The following is a 21,404-nucleotide window of genomic DNA, read 5'->3' as shown; positions in this document are numbered from 1 at the left end:
GGTTAATTTATTAGATTGTTTAAATATTGTTGAAGTAAATTTATATTATTCTGCGGTTTAATGGTTATCTTTTAGTTTTGCTAGGTCTTATTGTCATCTTATTCTATGAGTATCCGAGTGCAAGATTGCAATAAATATAGGTTTGAACCCATAGTTTGTGAAGAAGGTGTCTTACGAGGTCACAAGGGATAATAGGATTATTGTTGTTTGTTTTTGGTTTTCTGAAGTATTATAGTATGTTTTTTTGGTATTAAAATTAAGGGAACTATCAAAACTTTTGATAAGGTGATGCTGATTAAGTTTAGAGTTTTGACAAATTGGATGCATTATGGGTTAGTTAATTTCCAAATTTTACAATTACATGTTGTTTCTTTTATTTTGTTTATCTTGCTATTTTGCTGTCTATCGAGCCGAGTGTTTATAACAACCTCTATACCTCACAAAGGTGGAGATACGTTGTTGTATGGTTTGGTTAATTAATTAGATTGTTTAAATATTGTTGAGGCAAATTTATATTTTTCTCCAGCTTAATGGTTATCTTTTCGTTTTACTAGGTCTTAAAGTCATCTTGTTCTATTCGTATCAGAGTGCAAAATTGCAACATATAGTAGGTTTGAACCCATAAGTTTATACTCTAGCAGTCGGTCTATTTATTAGCACCACCTGGTCGATAGGACCGAGAAGTTTGGGATACATTTGATGTATATTTCATCAATCATCTGAGTCTACGTCTTATATCAGCATAATCATGGTTTCAAGGGTCATTCATTACGAAGATCTTCCTCTGAGTGGATATGTGGCAATATTCTGTGATGATAGTAGAAATGTGTGGTTTCTGAAACCATTCATGAGATGACTCAAGAATGTCACTAGCTATTTTGATTTTGCTTGTCATAAAGCTTAAACTTTAGATCCACCCATTAATATTATTAGTATATGGTTAAGATAAATATTATTAGTATATGGTTAAGATATAACAGGTCAAATGCCATTATTGTTTTTGTTATAGCCATCTGGTATCTGAAACTCATTAGCCCGACTAATTAAGATTCGTGTTGAGAGGCCATAAAGGGGGAAGCGCTCTACTATGAAAGAATTTCTTTATTTTCAGAGCTTAAATTCTGGACTCCGGGAGTTTTGGTTAAAAGGGCGAGGATTTCATTCATCCAGCCGCATCTTTTGGTGATGTGTTGCAGCCTTGAATGTTTGGTGTGCTTAACATTAGTTTTCATAAAAGTTTGTCCCTTGCGACACAAGCAATTACTTGTATGGCAGCATCGATCATGTAGGTGTCATATGCAAGATGGACCATTAAGAGATCAATAATCTTATATTTCACGGGTCATAATATAAATGGACCTTTATGAGCTTCTAAAATATCTTTTAGTCCATGACCAATACCCCAGTTGGTCCTATACATGTGACCCGCTATCAGGAAAAGAATTGCAATAGCTAAATGGTGATGGGCAATATCAGTCAGCCACAGACCCCCAGTTACTGGATCTAATCCTCCACGAAAAGTAAGAAAGTCCGCATATTTTGACCAATTCAAGGTGAAAAATGGGGTTGCTCCCTTGGTAAAACTAGGATAAATTAAGTTGAGCCAAAAGATCTCGATTCAAGACAAATTCATGAGGAAGTGGTATCTCTTTAGGATCTACTCCAGTGTTTAAGAATTGGTTAATCGGTAAAGATACATGTACTTGATGCCCCGCCCAAGAGAGAGACCCAAGTCCTAGTAGCCCTGCTAAATGGTGATTCAGCATAGATTCTACATCTTGAAACCAAGCCAATTTTGGCGCCGCTTTATGATAATGAAACCAACCAGCAAAAAGCATTAATGTTGCAAAGACCAATGCCCCAATTGCTGTACAATAGAGTTGTAATTCACTAGTTATTCCAGATGCTCGGCAAATCTGAAAAACACCAGAGGTTATTTGTATGTGAAACTTACATAAATAGCTACCTTTTATTGACTTCTAACTAGATATAACTATAAAATGCAAAATTACCAAGTGTAGCTACTTTTATTTAAAAACGCGTGTATTTCTGCTTTTTTTTGAAATATAGAGAAATACAGTGAACAGTAAACACGCTCCAATGAAATCAGGAGCTATTTATGGAACATATTTTTTGAAATACAGTGAAATACACAAAAATACAAAATCGGGTTGAGTAAAAATAGGCTATATTTTTTTAACAGATTCTTCTTTTTCTTTTTAAATGGTAAGTTAAATTAAATCAATCATAGTTCACGCATAATAGCTCACGAATCTCTCTCAACTTTTATCACAATCAAAACTTTTTGAATTCAAAAACCACTAAAGATCTGAAAACTTCCAAATATAGAAAAATATACGCTGGAATACAATGAAATATGGTTGATTGTTTAAGAAATATAAAGTTGTAGTATGCGTATATACAATGGAATACAATGAAATATATCAGAAACTATTTCATAAATTAGAAATACAAAATGCAAAAATACATTGAAATACAAAAATCGTGAAAACAAAGTGGAGTAAAAATAGGCTCTACACCAAAAAAAAAAAAGATAAATACATTTAAATACAGCGAAATAATACACTGAAATATACTGGAAAATTAGATATATTGTTTGTTGATACACAGAAATACACTGAAATATACTGAAACATGTTATCAAACACTTGGTGGGCATGAAGCTCCATAACTCTCATCAATGGTGTTTCTACAACAACAACCTATTCTCTTGCTCCTAGATGATGCTACAATGCCATATTGCTATAATCAATACTATTCTTCATCACTCATAAGATAAACAACACCACATGATTAGCAAACATAAGAAGGATTTTCCTCTTATTTCGGCCTATCCATGGAGATTTAGCAAACGAATTGTTATGGCTGAGCTTCGGCCATTGGCTGGAGATCCTCCACTGCTTTTCTTGTTGTCACTGGTGTATTTTTGCTTGGAGTATCAATATCCGCCATTAAAATGGAGAGTTAGAGCTTGTTGAAGATACTCTAACAATGGCTAAAAATATAGAAAAAAAAATTGAATGAAAAGTCAAGGTAAAGACGATGAAATTTATGAACAATTGAAGAGAAATACAACAAATAACATAACAAAAATTAGTTACCTGTAGAGATTGAGTAACTGATAAGGAAGAAGAAGAAATCGTGCTAATTATGGTGAAGAATAATGACAGTAAAATACGGTTGTGAATTGAAGATGTGAGAGAAATTTATTTGAAAAAAAAAAAAAAGATTGTGGGTAAGTGGGAGAGAGGTACCTTATTTTTAGGGAAATACACTGCAGTTACAAAAACAAGTTATAGATGGTAATTTGATAAATAATTAAGCTACCAAAAATAATTTAAAAAAAGGTAGCTGTTAGTAATAAATAAGTCTTAGAGGTAGTTATAGTCTGTAAATTTTCCTATTTGTATTCCTCGGAAACCCCCGCCTACGTCACCATTTAATATTTCTTGGCCCACTATTGGCCAAACCACCTGGGCACTCGGCCCAATGTTAGTTGGATCACTTAGCCACGCTTCATAATTAGAAAAACGAGCACCGTGGAAATACATGTCGCACAGCCAAAGCAAGATGATGGAGAGTTGACCGAAATGTGCACTAAATACTTTTCGAGAGATCATTAATGGCATAAATATATAATTCTAGTATTAAATTAATCCAACTTCTAAGTGATATTGTCGTAAAAGTACATTCAATGGAAATGATTAAGCCCTTCTTATACATAGTTTACTTATTATTGTGGGGAAGAGTTTGTTTTGTGTGTGTGTGTCCATGTGTGTTGTTTTTTTTCATTTTTTAATTATACATTTTCTTTCGTTTTCTAATATTTCCTGCGATAGGGTGACATATATATATATATATATATATATATATATATATATATATATATATATATATATATATATATATATATATATGTGGGATGGAACATAAGTAACTCAGAGCAAGATAGTAATAACTCAAATAATTAGTTAATCGATTAGCAAAATATGTGGAGACAAATGTCTTTCGCCTAAAAACTCATGGGTTTCGGGTTCGAACCCCCGCTCAATCAAATATTTTTTTGAAAAAAAATCGCAAAGCAGAAGTTTGTAGCAAAGTTAGGTCTATTCAGGCAGAGGTTTGCCTTAAGGCCTAATTTTGGGTAAAAGGTTGCTTTAAGGCAAACCTCTGCCTGAATAGGCCTAATTTTGCTGCAAATCTCTGTCTTGCGATTTTTTTTTTTTTGACTGAGCCGAGGTTCGAATCTAGAACCTTAGAGTATTAGGCGAAGGGCAAAAATTAAAGACCAACAATTTGAGGGGCAAAAATTAAAGACCAGTGCCTTTAATTTGAAGGGCAATCGTGCAAATGACCCAATAAAAACATAGGTATTACTCAATGTCGTGATTTCTGTACTGATCATATATATTTAATAAATTTTTTGACCTTTATTTTTATGTAGAGGGTTCAATCTTCCTTCATTAGAGTAAGATAGGTTCGCAAGTATCTATGACTTCCTTAGATCTATATAAATGTAATGACGTCTAATCCACATAAGACAAAGAGTTCAGTTTGGTTCGACCATTCATTTTCTAGTTGAGTTTATTTTATTGTGTCAGACAAGATAATATGTATCTACAGATACATGCTATAGAGAATAAGAAATGTAACAACGATACTAATCTCTTAACTGTCTTTTTCTAAATCCAATTAATAATATTAATAAACACCATTGATAAGAGAGTAATACGCATTTGATGAGCTTAGCCAATCACTCTAATCTCTCCAATTCACACGTGTTTGGTTTGATTATTCGTTTTCTAGTTGAGTTTTTTTTTTTATTGTGTCAGATGAGATAATATGTATCTACATATACATACTATAGAGAATGAGAAATGTAACAATGATACTAATTTCTTAAGTATCTTTTTCTAAATTCATTTAACAATATTGATTAACACCATTGATAAGAGAGTAATACACATTTGATGAGCTTAGCCTTTCACACTAATCTCCTAGAAAAGCATAATGCTAAGTTAACAGGAATAAATTCACACGCTTAATATCATAAAACAAAATGTAGGTATTATTCAATGTCATGATTTCTTTAGTGACTTTATACCGTGAATCAATTATATATATTTGACAATCTGACTTTTGGGTTTTCTTGATTTTTATTTTAGTTTTTGTTAATCTGAAATCAAACAAAAACTGATATTCTTGGATCCCTTGTCCGAAAATAAAACCCAAAACTAAAAAATCAAACCAAATAACAATTTTTTTTTGTTGGTGTGGTTTGATTTTTTCGGGTTTAATCCGAAAAAGTAGACTTTTTAAATTGTAGTATCTAATTTTGGGTTTCTCATTAACCTAATTATACTCACGTAAAATTTAACATCTTCCAGATATCAATTTAGATTATAGGATGTAATTTTCTCAATAACGTAAATATATTCTCATAAATTAAATAACATCTTAGGATATCAATGTATAAAACTTTGCAAATATGCCTAATTAAGAAATCGAGTACCTAGCTATCTTAATTAGGAGCTTCCAATAAACGAAAAATATGATTTTCTCAGTATAATATTTTAATTAATCAACCAATCTTTAATATGACCAAAAAAATTCTTTTATACGTTTTCTTAAAGTAACTTTTTCCTTGCGTGGTTTAATTTACTTCTTTTACCTTTCGGTATGAATATAATTTATTAGGCAAGTACTTAATTATGCAATTTCACCTACTATATATACTTCTCCTCACTTACACATCTCTCATATTTTATCATAGTAGAGAAAACTAAAGATCAAATGAAGGTATTAAACTGCATTTCTTTTCTTGTATTCAATTTGTGTTTGCTCATCGCACTAAGCAATGGATCAAATGCAGATGAAAGAAAGGTACATATTCCCTTGTTTTTATCCAATTTAATTTCTATTTCTCGGAGACTAACAATTAATCTTCATGATTTTCTACTTCCGTTCGGAGAATAATAAAATTCTTGTGAGTTTCTACTCTGGTTTGTTACTCGCTTTGAAGAGATAAAAGCTTCGTCGTTTTCAAATCTGATTAAGCAAACAATCTCTCTGCCTCCTGAGGTAGGGGTAAGGTCTGTATACACTCACTATGATTTATGATTAACTTAACCATAATAGATTAGTATGATTTGGTGTCAACATCCGATATATGTATGTTTTTCATCGCATTTTTACACCATAATTATGGTAAACCCATTATTGACCAATAAAGGTACGTTATAATTTTTTTCTATGGCATTGTTAAGGACTAACTTAACATTTCTTTTTCGTCTTATTGTGTTTATTATAACAGCCATACATAGTTTATATGGGCGGTTTGCCAGAAGACACAAACTTCTTGTTGGATGATCATCATCACAGCTTGCTTTCAGAGGCTATTGGAGAGTAATAATAATAATAATAATTAAAAAGCCTTCTCTTATATTATATCCAAATATATTTCATTTTCCTTAACAATGGAATGAATTTCTAATTGTTATATTTTTACGCATGATTCTTGAATTTCAGTGAGGCAATAGCAAAAGAATCAAAGATACATAGCTATACAAGGAGCTTTAATGCATTTGCTGCGAGACTATTGCCTGATGAAGCAGAGAGATTATCACGTACGTAATAATATACTCTTTTCATTCCTGTTTATGTAGCACCTTTTTCTTGTTATTCATTACTATAAATAAATTGTAATATTTTTTATATTGGGAAACAGTTTAACTTTAAAACTTCCATGTCACACTTTAACAAAAAGCTTTCATAGTCAGATAGATATTATGACATGTAAAAAAGACGGCAAATTTAAGGCATCGTTTGATTTTTTTATTTTTTATTTTTGGTAACTAAGTAACTTGCATTAATCACCAAGTAGTCCATTACAAAACCATAGCTGAAGAACACCAACAGCTATCTCAAATCTGAAAAGACAACACCTATACTACTTCCTACTAGACTAAGTACAGGATTTGAAGACATGTTATGGAGAGATTATTTTTTGTATAATTTTGGAAATAATTACCAAACATTTGATAATATATATGAAGGGGGGTTATGCATAATATTAAACTAATGAAAAGAAAATAGATTTTAGTCTGAAGTGTTCAAGGAAATTTTATCATTCTGTTACTTTAATCTTCATATTACAAATATTTGTTTTGTTATCCCACATTATATCTCCCGTACATAGATTCACGTATAACTTATGCCAGATTATTTATACAAGGAAAGGAAAACTGCAAGCACATAATGTATTTTTTATATTGAAACTTATACTATAATTGTACGTTATGCAACCAAACAAAATGTTATGTATGCAGAAACTTATACCAGGATTATTTTGCTTTATAGATTAAAGCAAATGGCCACTAAAAGTCCTTTTTATTTCTTAAATTTCACATCGAATCAAACTACGTCACATAATTGAAAAAGTGGAGTGTAGTATTTCAATTTTCACTTAATTGTTTTTTAACTAATTGATTATTTTTCCATATATTCTACAGAAAAAGAAGGGATTATTTCTGTATTTCCAAATACAGTGAGAAAACTTCGAACAACAAGATCTTGGGATTTTATTGGAATGCCTGAGACTGTACAAAGAAATCACCAAGTTGAGAGTAATACAATCGTTGCAGTCTTAGATACAGGTTAAACATTTTTTTAAGGAAAAATAATTAAGAAAATATATTAATCCTTGCTTATTTTGATGAATATACCAACCATATTTTGTCCAATTTGATTTTAATTAGTAAGTTGCAATTTTCTTTAGGTATATGGATGGGATCACAAAGTTTCAATGACACGGGCTTTGGACCTCCCCCTGCTAAATGGAAGGGCAAATGTGACAAGGGTGTCAAATTTACTGGCTGCAACAAGTAAATATTTTGGATTTTACCTTTATATATATTAAAGTGTAAATTTTTTTGTGCAGTATATTTTAACTAGAGGTGGCATGATTCTGTTCGAGTTGATATTTCACTAAAAAGAAACTAATTAAGTTTTTTTTTTTCTTTCAAATATTAAAACCAAATTAAGTCAGTTTTTCATCAACTAGGTTCTTGCCGATTTTTTGTCGGTTTCTTTTTCCGATTTGAATTGGTTTTGATTTGATTTGATTTTTTGATTTTCCATTAACATCCCTAACTTTAACATGTTACAATAGTTTGTGTTTTAAAAAAAAAAGTTTATCATATTTGACTGCTTAGAGAACGCCATTTTGAAAAGCTTCTACTTGATTGGTAATTCATTACGTGTGGCGGAGCTACCTTTCATATACGAGATGTGTTGAAATATTATGGAGTATATATTTTCTGTATACAAATAGGTAAATGTAAATTCTTGAATACTTTGATATAAAGAGAAGCTTCTAGTGTAACACACGTTAAAGATGGTTCATAAATTGCTTTACGTTGCAAGTTCAAATCATAAATGTGACAATATTCTTATAGTATTTATTTAAATTTCGTTGTTCGAATTTCTCGCTTGGCACTGACATTCATCATTTCCTTCGAAAAATATATTTATTTAAACAGCAAATTAGCTTCATGTGTAATGTTAAAGATTTTGTCTCGATCTTAAACAAGTGAGATCTACTAATTTTAACAATTTGTCTCAAACTTTGGATTACAGCAAGGTGATCGGAGCCCAATTTTTCAATCTAGACAAATCAGCAACCCCTGATGAAATTAGTCCAGCAGATTTTGAAGGCCATGGCACACACACATCTTCCACTGCTGCTGGAATCCAAGTACGGGGTGCCAACCTAGACGGATTCGCCCGCGGTACGGCCCGTGGGGCCATACCATTGGCCCGGATAGCAGCATACAAAGTATGCTGGCGTTTGGGCTGTTCGGACATAAATCTCCTAGCAGCATTCGATGCTGCAATCCACGATAACGTGGACATTGTATCGGTGTCAATTGGCGCCTCATCAAGGAGTTATTTCAAAGATTCAATGGCTATTGGATCATTTCATGCAATGAAAAAGGGGATTTTGACATCTTGTTCAGCAGGAAATGATGGGCCTGATTTGTCACAAGTTGAAAATGTAGCACCTTGGATTATGACTGTGGCTGCTACTAGTATTGATAGGCAATTTGAGACTACTGCTGAATTGGGTAATGGCAAAAAGTTTACGGTAAGTTCTTATTTTTTCTATATTATCATCGTCGATTTTATACTGACAGTACATAGAAGTTAAATTCGGTTTCTTCGTCCTCGGTGTATTCGGTTAGGGAATTTCTCTCAACCTCTTTGATACGAAAGGAAAAATGTCACCTTTGACAAGTGGAATCTTGGCCAAAAATGGTAGCGCAGGAAGTGATGTAGATCCCAGGTACTCCTTCGGATCTTTGACACATTTAAAACTCACATATAATGATGAGAAACTTTATAACCACGTATGCCACACAGATATTATGGAGAAAATTTCATGAGTGATCGTCCAAGTATTAGTCTATTGCTGGAAAGTCACTATTCTTTATTTCTTTGTTTGGCACGTAAAAGTCACTCTTATTCACCAATCCATGAAATTTCCGGACTTCTACTTTTAAATGGATATGTGAATAATTTTATGTGACAAAACAAAGAATAGTGACTTTCCAATAATAGACTAATATTTGAATAATCACCCACGAAGTTTTCTTAGATATTATACAAGACAAAAGCTTACATTCACACAAATGTCATGACATTTTTAAGACTATTTTCAAATTAAAAGCATTTATTTCTTTTTAAACTCCAAATAACTAATATATTAAAAAACCTACTTTATAATTTGATCAAGCTAGAGCCTTGTAGTGGAATTTCAAAATTAATGTTGTTCTTAAATCAATATGCAGTTTTTGTGATGATGGTAGTTTAGATGGGAGAAAGGTGAAAGGGAAAATAGTATTTTGCCTTGAAAACTTAAATCAAGATGACACCATACGAAAATATGGAGGTGTTGGAGCTATTATGTCAACTGATGATTTTTCAGACACAGCAATGTCCACTGTTATACCAGCAACATATGTTCATATAGCTGATGGTCACAAGATTAATCAGTACATCAACACCACTAAGTATGTTTTCTTCTACTAATTTCCTTAACTATTTGGAGTGTAATTATACAATACCTTGCAATTCCAAAAAAAGAAAGTATTGACGATTTATCTTATATATACTGATAGCGTAAGGATTTTTTTACAGCACTCTCAATATATATTAATATGTTTTCTTTCAAGTTACTATTGAGCCGTTTGGACGATTAGTTGCTCGGACTCTCCAAAAGTGATGCCGCACCGTGTCTGATTCTAAAAAAAATGCACTACTTTTGGAGGATCCGACATGCACCCGTCGATATATTTGAAGAGTCCGAGCAACATATTTGACATGAATCTTATTCCATTTCTTCAAAAAATGTTATCAAAATTATTGGTTCTATATATGTTGGAATGATTCTTTTTATTTCTAAAAATGAGTGAACAAAGCTAGTTTTCACTGATTTTTTCTAGTACTCACAAAACTTCTAACTCTTTTTCAAGTTAAAAACAGGTCCAAACGCAACTTCAATTTCAAATCTCTTTTTTTCAAGTTTTAATAAAATCTATGTCCAAACGCCTTCTAATATGCATATTTTATGAATGAGTTTGAGTCTTGTACATTGACGGTGCAAAAAGTATTTACACGGTCAGCTAACTTCTTAGGTAATTACACATACTTCTTATAATAAGCATCTATAGATAATCTTGTAAAAATGATTACTAACCTCGAATTACTGGTTAACTACTGATCATATATAATTTTTGTAGGTCTCCTACAGCAACAATATTTAGATCAAGAACTATTAACATCACTGCACCATTTATACCTTCTTTTTCAAGTAGAGGACCCCAAACCATCAGTCTCAACATACTCAAGGTTCGTTTCTAATTACCTTTATCTTGTCATAATTGTACCTCTTTTTATATTCTCAAAGTTTTTGGCGGAACCAGGAATTTATATAAGATGATCAAAAGAAGCAATTTTGAACTGTGCACTTCACTGCTTTTCTCTTCTATCAAGGAGATTCAACGACTTATATATAACAAAAAACTAATAATCGTATTTTCTCTAATTGAATTCCTTTCCATCAACCTAGTTCAGCCACATTATGCAATATATTGCACTTAAGCTGATGACAACTTGTGCACGGGGTGGAGAGCGCAAGGGGTTCACCGAATCCCCTTCGTTTGAAAATTATGGTCAAAACTATCTCTTATATATATAAAGTACATATTGAATTTCCTTGACTTCTTCGTGTATTTATTTCTTTATATTTTGAATTTCTTAAGTGAAATCCCGTCTTCGCTGCTGCTTGTACATATTCGATGACAAATCTAATTCATCAATTCTATGAATTAGAATTTTGAAAGTTCTTATTCTACTTTATAATTCTATAATTTTTTCCATGTTTTTTTTAATTCGGTCTAGCCTGACCTAGCTGCTCCAGGGTTAAGTATATTGGCAGCATTTTCAGAAAAAACAAAATATAATTTGGAATGGGGAACATCAATGTCTTGTCCTCATGCTGCTGGTGCTGCTGCCTATGTTAAGACTTTTCATCCTCATTGGTCACCTGCTGCTATTAAATCTGCTTTAATGACTACTGGTGAGATTATCTTCCTCCTTAATTATCCATTCATTTCAATTCATTACTACTCTGCCCTAATATATGTTGCACACTTTTCTTTTTTGTCTATCTTAAAAAAATCTCATATTTCTATATTTTTTTTTTAATTTGTGAATTTACAACTATACAAATATATAAGATTTGTTTTGGACTACACATTTCAAAAGTCTTTCTTTATTTTTTAAATTTGGTACCCAGTCAAATGACACCACATCAATTGGGAGGGAGGGAGTACTTTATTTCTAATTAGCTTTTTGAAGCTTGCTCTTATTTTACTAGACTGGTCGTCTGTTTCAATTTAAAATCGTAGTGGGATACAGATTTTTTTTTTTAAAAAAAATAATAATTCAAACTTGTGATTTTAAATATGTCAATACATTCCTAGTGACTATAAGACTTACAAAACTTATGGTCTTAATCAGCATAACATTAGTGTTACTATAAAGTTTTAAAGGTAAAATGGAAAGTCCAAGTTGAATTATTTTCACATTTATAAATGTGCCATTCTTTTGCAATGGACTAATAAACGGTGTCATTTTTTCAACAAAAAACGGTGGGAGTATCTTATAGTACCGCACATCCAGTGGCTACGACACCACTTTAGGAAAAGGTTGTTCTTATAAATGTGAGAGTATATTTTCTCTAGAGAAAATTAGATACACACATACACACACACAGAAAATAGGTCGACACCATTTGAAAATAATACAAAGTAATAATCAACTTGAAACCGAAATAAAAACCTTAAAATGAACATATTCCTAGACTGAAATTCACTTACTAGACGAGTTATATAATAATAAAGCTGGCACCAATCGCGTAAACTCCTACGTACGTTATATACACGCACCATAATAGGCTAGCTCATAGTATTTCACTAAACAAAACAAAAAAGGAATTAGCCACGAAATTCGTCTTTAATTAATCTATCGCTAAATGCCTCGTAGGTAACATGATTTTTTTATATAATCAATCGCTAATTCGTCGTTAAGTGGGATTAGCGGCGATCGTAGACGTTGTTAGCTCCTCGTTTTTTTGGTAGTATTTCAAGTTTCAATAATGGTCATGTAATGCATATTACTATTGTTCATCAATGTAACACATTTAAGTAACTCATTTGTATTTTTTTAATTTTGTTTTAGCCAAACCTATGGAGATCCAACCAGCGGAAAGAGAATTAGCCTCAGGCTCAGGACAAATAAATCCAACAGGTGCATTAAACCCTGGTCTAATTTATGACATTGACATAAACTCCTACATAAGTTTCCTTTGCAAAGAAGGCTACAACACTTCAAACATAGCACAATTAGCAGGAAATGGCACTTACAATTGCAAAAAGTTCCCATTAGCCAAGGGAACAGATGGTCTCAATTACCCCTCCATGCACCTCCAACTACCTAAACATTCAACCAATTTTTCCGTGACCTTTTTTCGTACTGTCACGAACGTTGGACCTGGAAAAGCTGTTTATAAATCGACCATCGAGTCGCCCCGGGGAGTCTCAATCGTCGTGAAACCGAGCACGTTGTCGTTCAATGGGCAAAATGAGAAACAATCTTTTCAAGTTTCTTTGAGTGGGATATTTGTAGATCCAAAAGCTTATTACATTAGTGGTTCACTTGTGTGGAGTGACTCTACACATGTTGTGAAGAGTCCTATTCTAGTATACAGGCCATTGTCTAGGAGTTGAGATTAATTATTGTGATTTTTATGGTTGAAATATAAAAAGTAAATTTACTTAATTGGATATGGTTATGTAAACTTTATAAGTATTTTCTTAGAGTATTGTTGATGGTATACATTTCTTGTTTGTGTTCTTATAATAATATTCACTATTTATTTTGGTGACATTATTATTATTATTATTTTTTGTGTTTTTGTGTTTTCATCACAAAAGAAGTTCATATAAGATTAAGGGTGTAGAAATCCTATCTATCGCTAGCTCTACATCTTGCGGCAACAACTTCATGCTTTTCATGCTTAAACTAACTTAACGACTTGTGTGTTTAATTTTCGTGAAAAATTAAAATCCCTTTAACATCATAAGATGCTGAGTAGGCTCCTGAAAGATCATTCAAACTGACTCAAGTATGTGTCAGAGGTGCCATTCAAGGGCGGAGCTAGAGCAGGGGCAAATTTGTGTACTAATTTTGGGCACGTGTACTCGGTCTCTCCGTAAAATTAAATATTTTATGTATATTTAGAATTGCTATAATATTATCTGTTAGTACACATGCTATAAAAAGACTAAATGTGGTGCACTTGGTTAAAGGTTGAGCTAATTACCTAGAGGACAGGGATCAATCCCCACTAAATATATATTCTCCTTCTTCTTTTTTAGTGGTGAACCAATGTTCTAAAAATCCTAGATTCGCCTCTAAGCTCGCCGGAAAAATGAACCGCAAATGTTATTAGAGAAAGAAATATCTTATATGGTCATCCAAGTATAACAAATTATCCAGCAAAGTCACTTATATTTAGATCATTTTATCTACAAAGTCATTGTAACTAGAAGTCTAAAAGAATAATTTCATAAAGCTCGCTCAAATTTGGTTTTGTGACACTAAATTTTCTTGTAGTTTATAATACTCATGATAATTACCTTCCTTATTTCAATTTTTTTTGTAACACTTCTTTTTCAATTGATTATTATTATTAATATATTAATAAGTTTTATCTTCTTCTAACAGATTAGTGTTCTACTAAGTACCAATAATCTTTATTTCTATACTCCCCTGATGGAGATTCTGCCACCATTACTGGAGCCGTTGTGATTTTAAGACTCAAATAGTTCACAATTTGATGCATTTAAAAAAGAAATTTATAGCAACCTGATTAGAAGTACTCTAATAAACCAACTAAACACAATGATCAAATTCATAAATATTGCAAGATGTATATATTACTCAAGATATCAGAGTCCACATATCAATTTTAGTACTACAATTCAATAAAATACATCAATTTTTGGGATTTATCACTCCCTGTGTAGTAACCACTTCCATCTTTTTCTTGGCCCAACAAATGCATCTATGAGCAATACAAACAGGTGCCAGAGATTTAGGACAATGTGGTTCACAATCCTGTGGATTATCACATTCATGAATTGCTTCAACCTTAAAGGATGGAATATCTGCAACTATATAAAGAAAAAATAATTAAAAACACTTCATTATTAACTTCACAAAAAGGGAAGCGCGGGTGTATGAAGCATTCTACGTCACACTGGTTTGGGCATGAGAGGCATGTGCCGGATTCCAAATTTAAGTTATATCGGTTTAACCGTTAAGGTCCTTAGCATTGAACCTTTGTGTGCATGCTCCCATTGAGGGAGTGTACCCAAGTATTAATGATTGATTTCACAGATGAAACTTGTGACTTATATAAATCACACGGGAATAACTTTACTGTTACTCCATTAATAAACAAAAAAAAAAATAGCATATGAAGAGAGGGTTAATAAGAATTGAGAACAAACCCATGGTGACCAGCAACAAAGCAACAAAGAAAGCAGACTTCATCAGAATTTTGACCATATTTTTTTTTTTTTACTACTGCTCTTTCTAGAAGAATATAATATTATAAACTTTGGAATGGTTTGGAGAAAGGTCTTGATGAGGATTATATAGTGGTAGAGCAATAGAAGCAAAGCATACATGAGATTAACATAATCCAATTAAAATAAGATTAAGTGATTGTAACCGTATTTCAAGATCAAATTATCTCATTTTATGGGACCACATTTGGTCAACAACTGTTATTTTTGGATTACTGATTTGAATACATTTTGCTAAAAAAGTAATTAGTTAATGATATTAATTAGAACTCAATGCAAATGTAATAAACAATTAAATATTAATCATTCTTCACATGAGAAACAATACAATATGGGTCATTTAGATGTTGTGGTCAATTCTTAATAGAATTTTAATTTAAGATATATATGTCGTTAATTTAAATATTTTTTGATACTATCAGATCATTCAACAATATATATAACTTAAACTCCAAACTCCAATTGCGTTTTTGACCGAGGTGATATGCATATCTTTATTTACCTTTTTCCAGATGTGTATAATATTCGTCTAGGTTGCAAAAGCATATGCATATATGAAATACACAAAGGCCCAACTAGAGTTTACAAATTGCATCATAGTCCTTGTCTTTATCACATTGGTGCATAGAAACTGAGCAACCACCTTGAACTTGAAAAATGGAGTATTTGCAACTGCATATATGAAAGAATAATAAAAATTCATCATTTCACGTACGTATACTAAAATGAATAAATTATCAATGACGTTGATTTTGTAAACGACCTCATCTGAAAGCTTAAGTAATTTGAAAAGGGGTAATATTTTTTTAAATAAGTTTGCCAGTTCTAATACTATCAATGTTATCTCCTAAAGTTTATACTTAAATATTTGTTTATTTAAGTAGGTCTATACAAATCATACTAAAGAATCTGAATATCTAATTCAAAACCTCTCGTCAGCTAGATGAATATCTTTAGGTCATTATATACCTAGTATGGGTATAACTCAAAACTCTCTCGCATGTATAACTTGATTTTCGAGCTCATATGCGTAAACTTGAACATGGACTTATAAGTCCAAACTAAACGTATATTATTATATATTAACTTGAAGCTGCTATAAGAATTTATAAATTTTAAATTCTGGATTCGCCTCTAATTATGAACCTATTTAATTTACTAGAACATGACAAAAACGTAGACAAGAGTCCAACAACTTGTTTTTAATGTTCACATTCCAAGACCACTGGAACATATCAAGCTACTTTTTTGTCAGCATAACCAAACTAATCTGAAGACTTCTCCAAATGAAAGATAGCCATTGATATTTGTTCATTTATTTGAAAGGCTAAATATTGATCTTGTTTTATCATAAACCATATTTTTTAGCTGCAATGTTTGACTGATGCGACTTCTCAAACAATCAACACAATCTACCTCTATGTTGCTTGGAGTTTTTGGGTGTGTATCGGATCTTTCGAAAGTAATGCACTTTTACAGGAAACAACACGGGTGTGGTGGCATTTTTGAAGAATCCGAGCACTCTAGATCTACCTCCATGAAACTTTTGGTTCAACAATCCTGTATTCGGTCCCCATTGGCCCAAGTAATCGACATTCACGAAATCGCGTAGAGGCTAGAGCTCATTAAAGGAAAGCACTCCCTAGTAAAAAGAAATTCCATTCACACGGCCCGAACCCACACTTATCACTACAACAAATATGATATTTAGCTACGAAAATACTAGCTACGGCACAAAATTCGTCACTAATTATTCACTTTTCGTGACAAAAGTTACATTTCGTCCTTAAATACATGAGGCACATATTTTTAGTGACGAAACACAAAATTTCGTAGCAAAGTTTTGTCCCCTAAAGTTTCCCTCCAACAAATGAGTTGGCGCCATTTATTGAGTACTATTAGCCACGAATTTATAGCTATCAGTGACACATTATTTAGTCATTAATGATGTACCCAATTTATGACAAACTGATTTTAGTCCTAAAATTAGTTAAATTTTGGAGACGAAAAACTTTTGTTGCAAAAACTGTGTTGATACATTAGCGACAAATTAGAATTTGTACTTAATCATTGTAAGTTTTAGCTACAAAATTTTATGTTTAATTGTGACCTTAGTTTTTGTCACTAATAACATAAACAATTAGTGACAGACAATTTATTGTCTCTAATCAACATGCGACTTAGTGACAACAAATTTTTGTCACAAAATATGTAATGTTTTAAATAGTGACGATTTAAAAGTTGTAGTTGAATGATTTAACTATTGGCGACGAAAAAATTTGTAGCTAAAATCAATGATCTTTGTTTACGATTGTTTATGGTGACAAGTTATCGATGTTCGAATGTGTCCTGATAGCAAACATTTTCAGAAAATTTAGGATATTTATGAAAAAAGCAAAGCGGGGCGAAGAAAGGAGGAATGAGATGATGTTTCAAGTTGGAAAATCAGCGAAATTCAGGCGTCACTGCAATAAATATGATATTTAACTACGAAATTCCTAGCTACAACATAAATTCGTCACCAATTGTTCACTTTTTGTGACAAAGACTAAATTTAGTCTTTAAATACATGAGCCACATATTTTCAGTGATGAAAAACAAAATTCGTAGCAAATTTTTTGTCCACTAAAACTTCCCACCAAAAAATGAGTTGGCAACAATAGCCACAAGTTTAAGTTATCAGCGACACATTATTTTGTCACTAATAATGTATCCAATTTGTGACAAATAATTATTTGTCTTTAAATTAGTTACATTTTAAACACGAAAAAAGTATCGTCACAAAAAGTATGTTCTTACAATAGCAACAAATTAGAGTTTGTAGTTAAATGTTGTAAGCTTTAGCCATGAAATTTTATATTTAATGATGACCTTAATTTTTGTCACTAATACTATAAGCAATTAGTGACGAGCAATTTATTGTCTCTAATCAACATGTGACTTAGTGATAAAAAACAATTTGTCACAACATATGTAATGTTTTAAATAGCGACGATTTAAAATTTGTAGTTGAGTAAATCAACTAGTTGCGATGAAAATATTCATATCTAAATATAAAGGATTTTTGTCTACGATAATTTATGATGCCAAGTGACAACTAACTAATATTTTTTCAAGTGCTCTTAATAGGTATAAAAAATACTAAATCATAGAATAATGTGGTAGCGCCCAACTACATCTTATGAGAATTAAAGGCAAGTATCAATGCAAACATAAAACGTAATGTGAGTTGGGGTCGTGATTCCACATAGACCAATTATACGAAGATAACGTCAACTTGCAAGTCTAGACTTTGTAAAAGGTATTGGATGTTTTGTGGATCTTTGATTAAACATTTACCACTAATGTGAAAATTAAAAAGTTAACCAACTAGGATTTCAAATAATTATGATAAAGGCACTGTAGTGTTCAAAAAATAAACATGTGCAGAGCATTCGTGGAAATATAATTATTAAAATAGCTACAAAAAAACTAGGATTTCAAATAATTATGATAAAGGCACTGTAGTGTTCAAAAAATAAACATGTGCAGAGCATTCGTGGAAATATAATTATTAAAATAGCTACAAAAAAAAATTCTTATTTATAATTGTAGTTTACTTTTGAATAATTATATTTTAATATATTTACTTATTGATATACCTCATAGGGTGGGAGTGTAGAATTTCTATAGTATATGGCTATGGGGATTAAGTGTTTAGAGAAGCGTATCAAAAAGTGAGTCATATAATAGGAAAGTTATTATTAATATTGAATATATCTTATTAAGTAATTAATTTCTATTCATTTGCTTTTATAAATATTATACATGTTTCAAAAATTTCTATTTTTAAATTAAAAGTGAGAATAAAGATATCCAACAAAAATGTTTATCTTCTTTATTAAATTTATAATATATATATATATATATATATATATATATATATATATAAATTCTTATTTATACTTTAATTGTTTTTGAATAATTATATTGTTATATATTTAGTTATTGATATATCTCATTGGGGTATAAGTACATGATCTATATAGTATAGGGGGTATAAGTGTTTAAAAAAGTTTGGGAGTGTATTCAAAACTTAGTCATATTATAAGTTACAACTCATAGTTGGCATATCTTATTAAGTAATTAACTTGGAATATTTCTTATTTATAATAAAGATACATGTTTCAAAAAACTCATTGTTTTAATCAAATATTTGAATAATGATATCCAACAAAAATATTTATCTTCTTTAATAAATTTCAGAAAAATAAATACATAAAAAATTCCTTATTTATAACTTTAGTTTACTTTGAATAATTATATTTTAATATATTTACTTATTGATATACATCATAAGGGGTGTGAATGTAAAATTTCTATAGTAAATGGGAGTGTTTAAATTTTAAAATTTAGGGAGCTTATCAGAACCTGAGTCATATTATAGGAAAGTTATTACTAATTTTCGGTATATCTTATTAAGTACTCAATTTGTGTCATTTCTTATTTATAAGGAGACATGTTTAGAAATTTTTGTTGTTTTAATCAAACGTGTGAATAGAGATATCCCACAAAAATGTTTATCTTCTTTATTTCATAAAAATAAATATATAAAAACTTCTTATTTATAATTTTAATTTACTTTTGAATAATCATATTATGATATATTTAGTTATTGATATATCTCATAAGGGGTGTTAGTGCATGATTTCTATAGTATAAGGATATGAGATTTTAAATTTTAAAATAGAGAGCGTATCTGAAACTGAGCCATATTATAGAATAGTTATTACTAATAGTCAGTATATCTTATTACGTAATTAGTTTGTGTTCATGTCTTATTGATAAAGATACATGTTTCAAACAATTCGTTGTTAATCAAATGCGTGAATAAAGATATCCAACAAATGTGTTTGTCTTCTTTATTAAATTTCATAAAAATAAATACATAAAAATTTCATTTTCATAATTTTAATTTGCTTTTGAATAATTATATTTTAATAAATATAGTTATTGATATACCTTGTAGAGGATGTGAGTATAGAATTTCTATAGTACAGGGAGATAAAGTGTTTAAATTTTAATATTGAGTCATATTATAGGAAAGTATAGAATTTCTAAATATTGAGTCATATTTAGGGGTGTATCAGAAATTGAGTCATATTATAGGAAAGTTATTACTAATAGTCGGTATAAAGATACATGTTGCAAAGAATTCTCAGTTTTAATCAAATGCAGGAATAAAGATATCCAACAAAAATATTTATCTTCTTTATTAAATTTCATAAAAATAAACATATTAGACGTTTCTTATTTATAATTTTAATTTGATTTTAAATAATTATATTTTAATATATTTAGTTACGATATACATCATAGGGTGTAAGTGTAGAATTTCTATAGTATAGGGGTTATAAGTGTTTAAATTTTAAAATTTAGGGAGTGTGTTCGAAACTGAGTCATATTATAGAAAAGTTATTACTAATAGTCAGTGTATCTTATTAAGTAATTAATTTGTGTTTATTTATTATTTATAAAGATACATGTTTCAGACAATTCTTTGTTTGAATCAAATGCGTGAATAAAGATAGCCAACAAAAATGTTTATTTTCTTTATTAAATTTCATAAAAATAAAGAAATAAAAAGCTTCTTATTTGTAATTTTTGTTTTCTTTTGAATAGTTATATTTTAATATATTTAGTTATGGATATACCTCATCGTGGGTATAAATGTAGGATTTTGTATAGTATTTGGGATATAAGTGTTTAAATTCTAAATTTAGGGAGTGTATCCGAAATTGTCATATTATAGGAATGTTACTACTAATGGTCTATTTATCTTATTAAGTAATTAATTTGAATTCATTTCTTATTTATTAAAATAATGTTTCGAAGAATTCTCTGTTTTAATCAATTACATAAATACAGATATTCAACAAAAATCTTTATTTTCTTTATTAAATTTCACAAAATAAATACATACAAATTTCTTATTTATAATTTTAGTTTTCTTTTGACTAACTAATTTTAATATATTTAGTTACGGATACGCCTCATAGGGAGGTGTAAGTGTGTGAATTTTATAGTATGGGGTGGGGAGGAAGTGTTATAAGTGTTTAAATTTCAAAATTTAGGGAGCTTATCTGAAACTAAGTCATATTAGAAAAATTATTATTAATAGTCGATATA

At 30.5% G+C, this 21,404-nt stretch overlaps 1 protein-coding gene, 1 long non-coding RNA gene and 1 pseudogene across 2 annotated transcripts; 1 reads left to right on the top strand and 2 right to left on the bottom strand.

Moving 5' to 3' along the window:
- Nucleotides 1–1,342: 1,342 nt before the first annotated feature.
- On the bottom strand, nucleotides 1,343–3,572 carry LOC132633865 (photosystem I P700 chlorophyll a apoprotein A1-like; annotated as a pseudogene).
- Nucleotides 3,573–5,803: 2,231 nt separating this feature from the next.
- Nucleotides 5,804–13,448, top strand: LOC132633627 (subtilisin-like protease SBT4.15). The gene is made up of 11 exons (XM_060350155.1): nucleotides 5,804–5,904; nucleotides 6,335–6,426; nucleotides 6,550–6,647; nucleotides 7,533–7,676; nucleotides 7,799–7,904; nucleotides 8,659–9,166; nucleotides 9,264–9,364; nucleotides 9,870–10,091; nucleotides 10,821–10,929; nucleotides 11,482–11,659; nucleotides 12,823–13,448. Exons 1-11 carry the CDS (start codon nucleotides 5,815–5,817, stop codon nucleotides 13,368–13,370), a joined length of 2,196 nt encoding a protein of 731 aa, XP_060206138.1. The 5' UTR covers nucleotides 5,804–5,814; the 3' UTR covers nucleotides 13,371–13,448.
- A 1,091-nt stretch (nucleotides 13,449–14,539) lies between these two features.
- On the bottom strand, nucleotides 14,540–15,351 carry LOC132633626 (uncharacterized). The gene is made up of 2 exons (XR_009579715.1): nucleotides 15,159–15,351; nucleotides 14,540–14,819 (listed from the first exon to the last, which is right to left on the bottom strand). It is a non-coding gene; the product is annotated as an uncharacterized LOC132633626 (long non-coding RNA).
- Nucleotides 15,352–21,404: the final 6,053 nt, after the last annotated feature.

The sequence above is a fragment of the Lycium barbarum genome, chromosome 3, assembly GCF_019175385.1.
Source record: "Lycium barbarum isolate Lr01 chromosome 3, ASM1917538v2, whole genome shotgun sequence".
In the NCBI taxonomy this organism is placed as follows: Eukaryota; Viridiplantae; Streptophyta; class Magnoliopsida; order Solanales; family Solanaceae; genus Lycium; species Lycium barbarum.
The sequence above is the reverse complement of the archived record's forward strand: the minus strand, read 5'-3'. Positions and strand labels throughout refer to the sequence as shown.

Coding starts and splice junctions, on each gene's coding strand:
- LOC132633627 (XM_060350155.1), top strand. CDS start 5,815: ATGAAGGTATTAAACTGCATTTCTTTTCTTGTATTCAATTTGTGTTTG. Junction 7,677..7,798: donor CGTTGCAGTCTTAGATACAG/GTTAAACATTTT, acceptor AATTTTCTTTAG/GTATATGGATGGGATCACAA. Junction 10,092..10,820: donor CAGTACATCAACACCACTAA/GTATGTTTTCTT, acceptor TAATTTTTGTAG/GTCTCCTACAGCAACAATAT.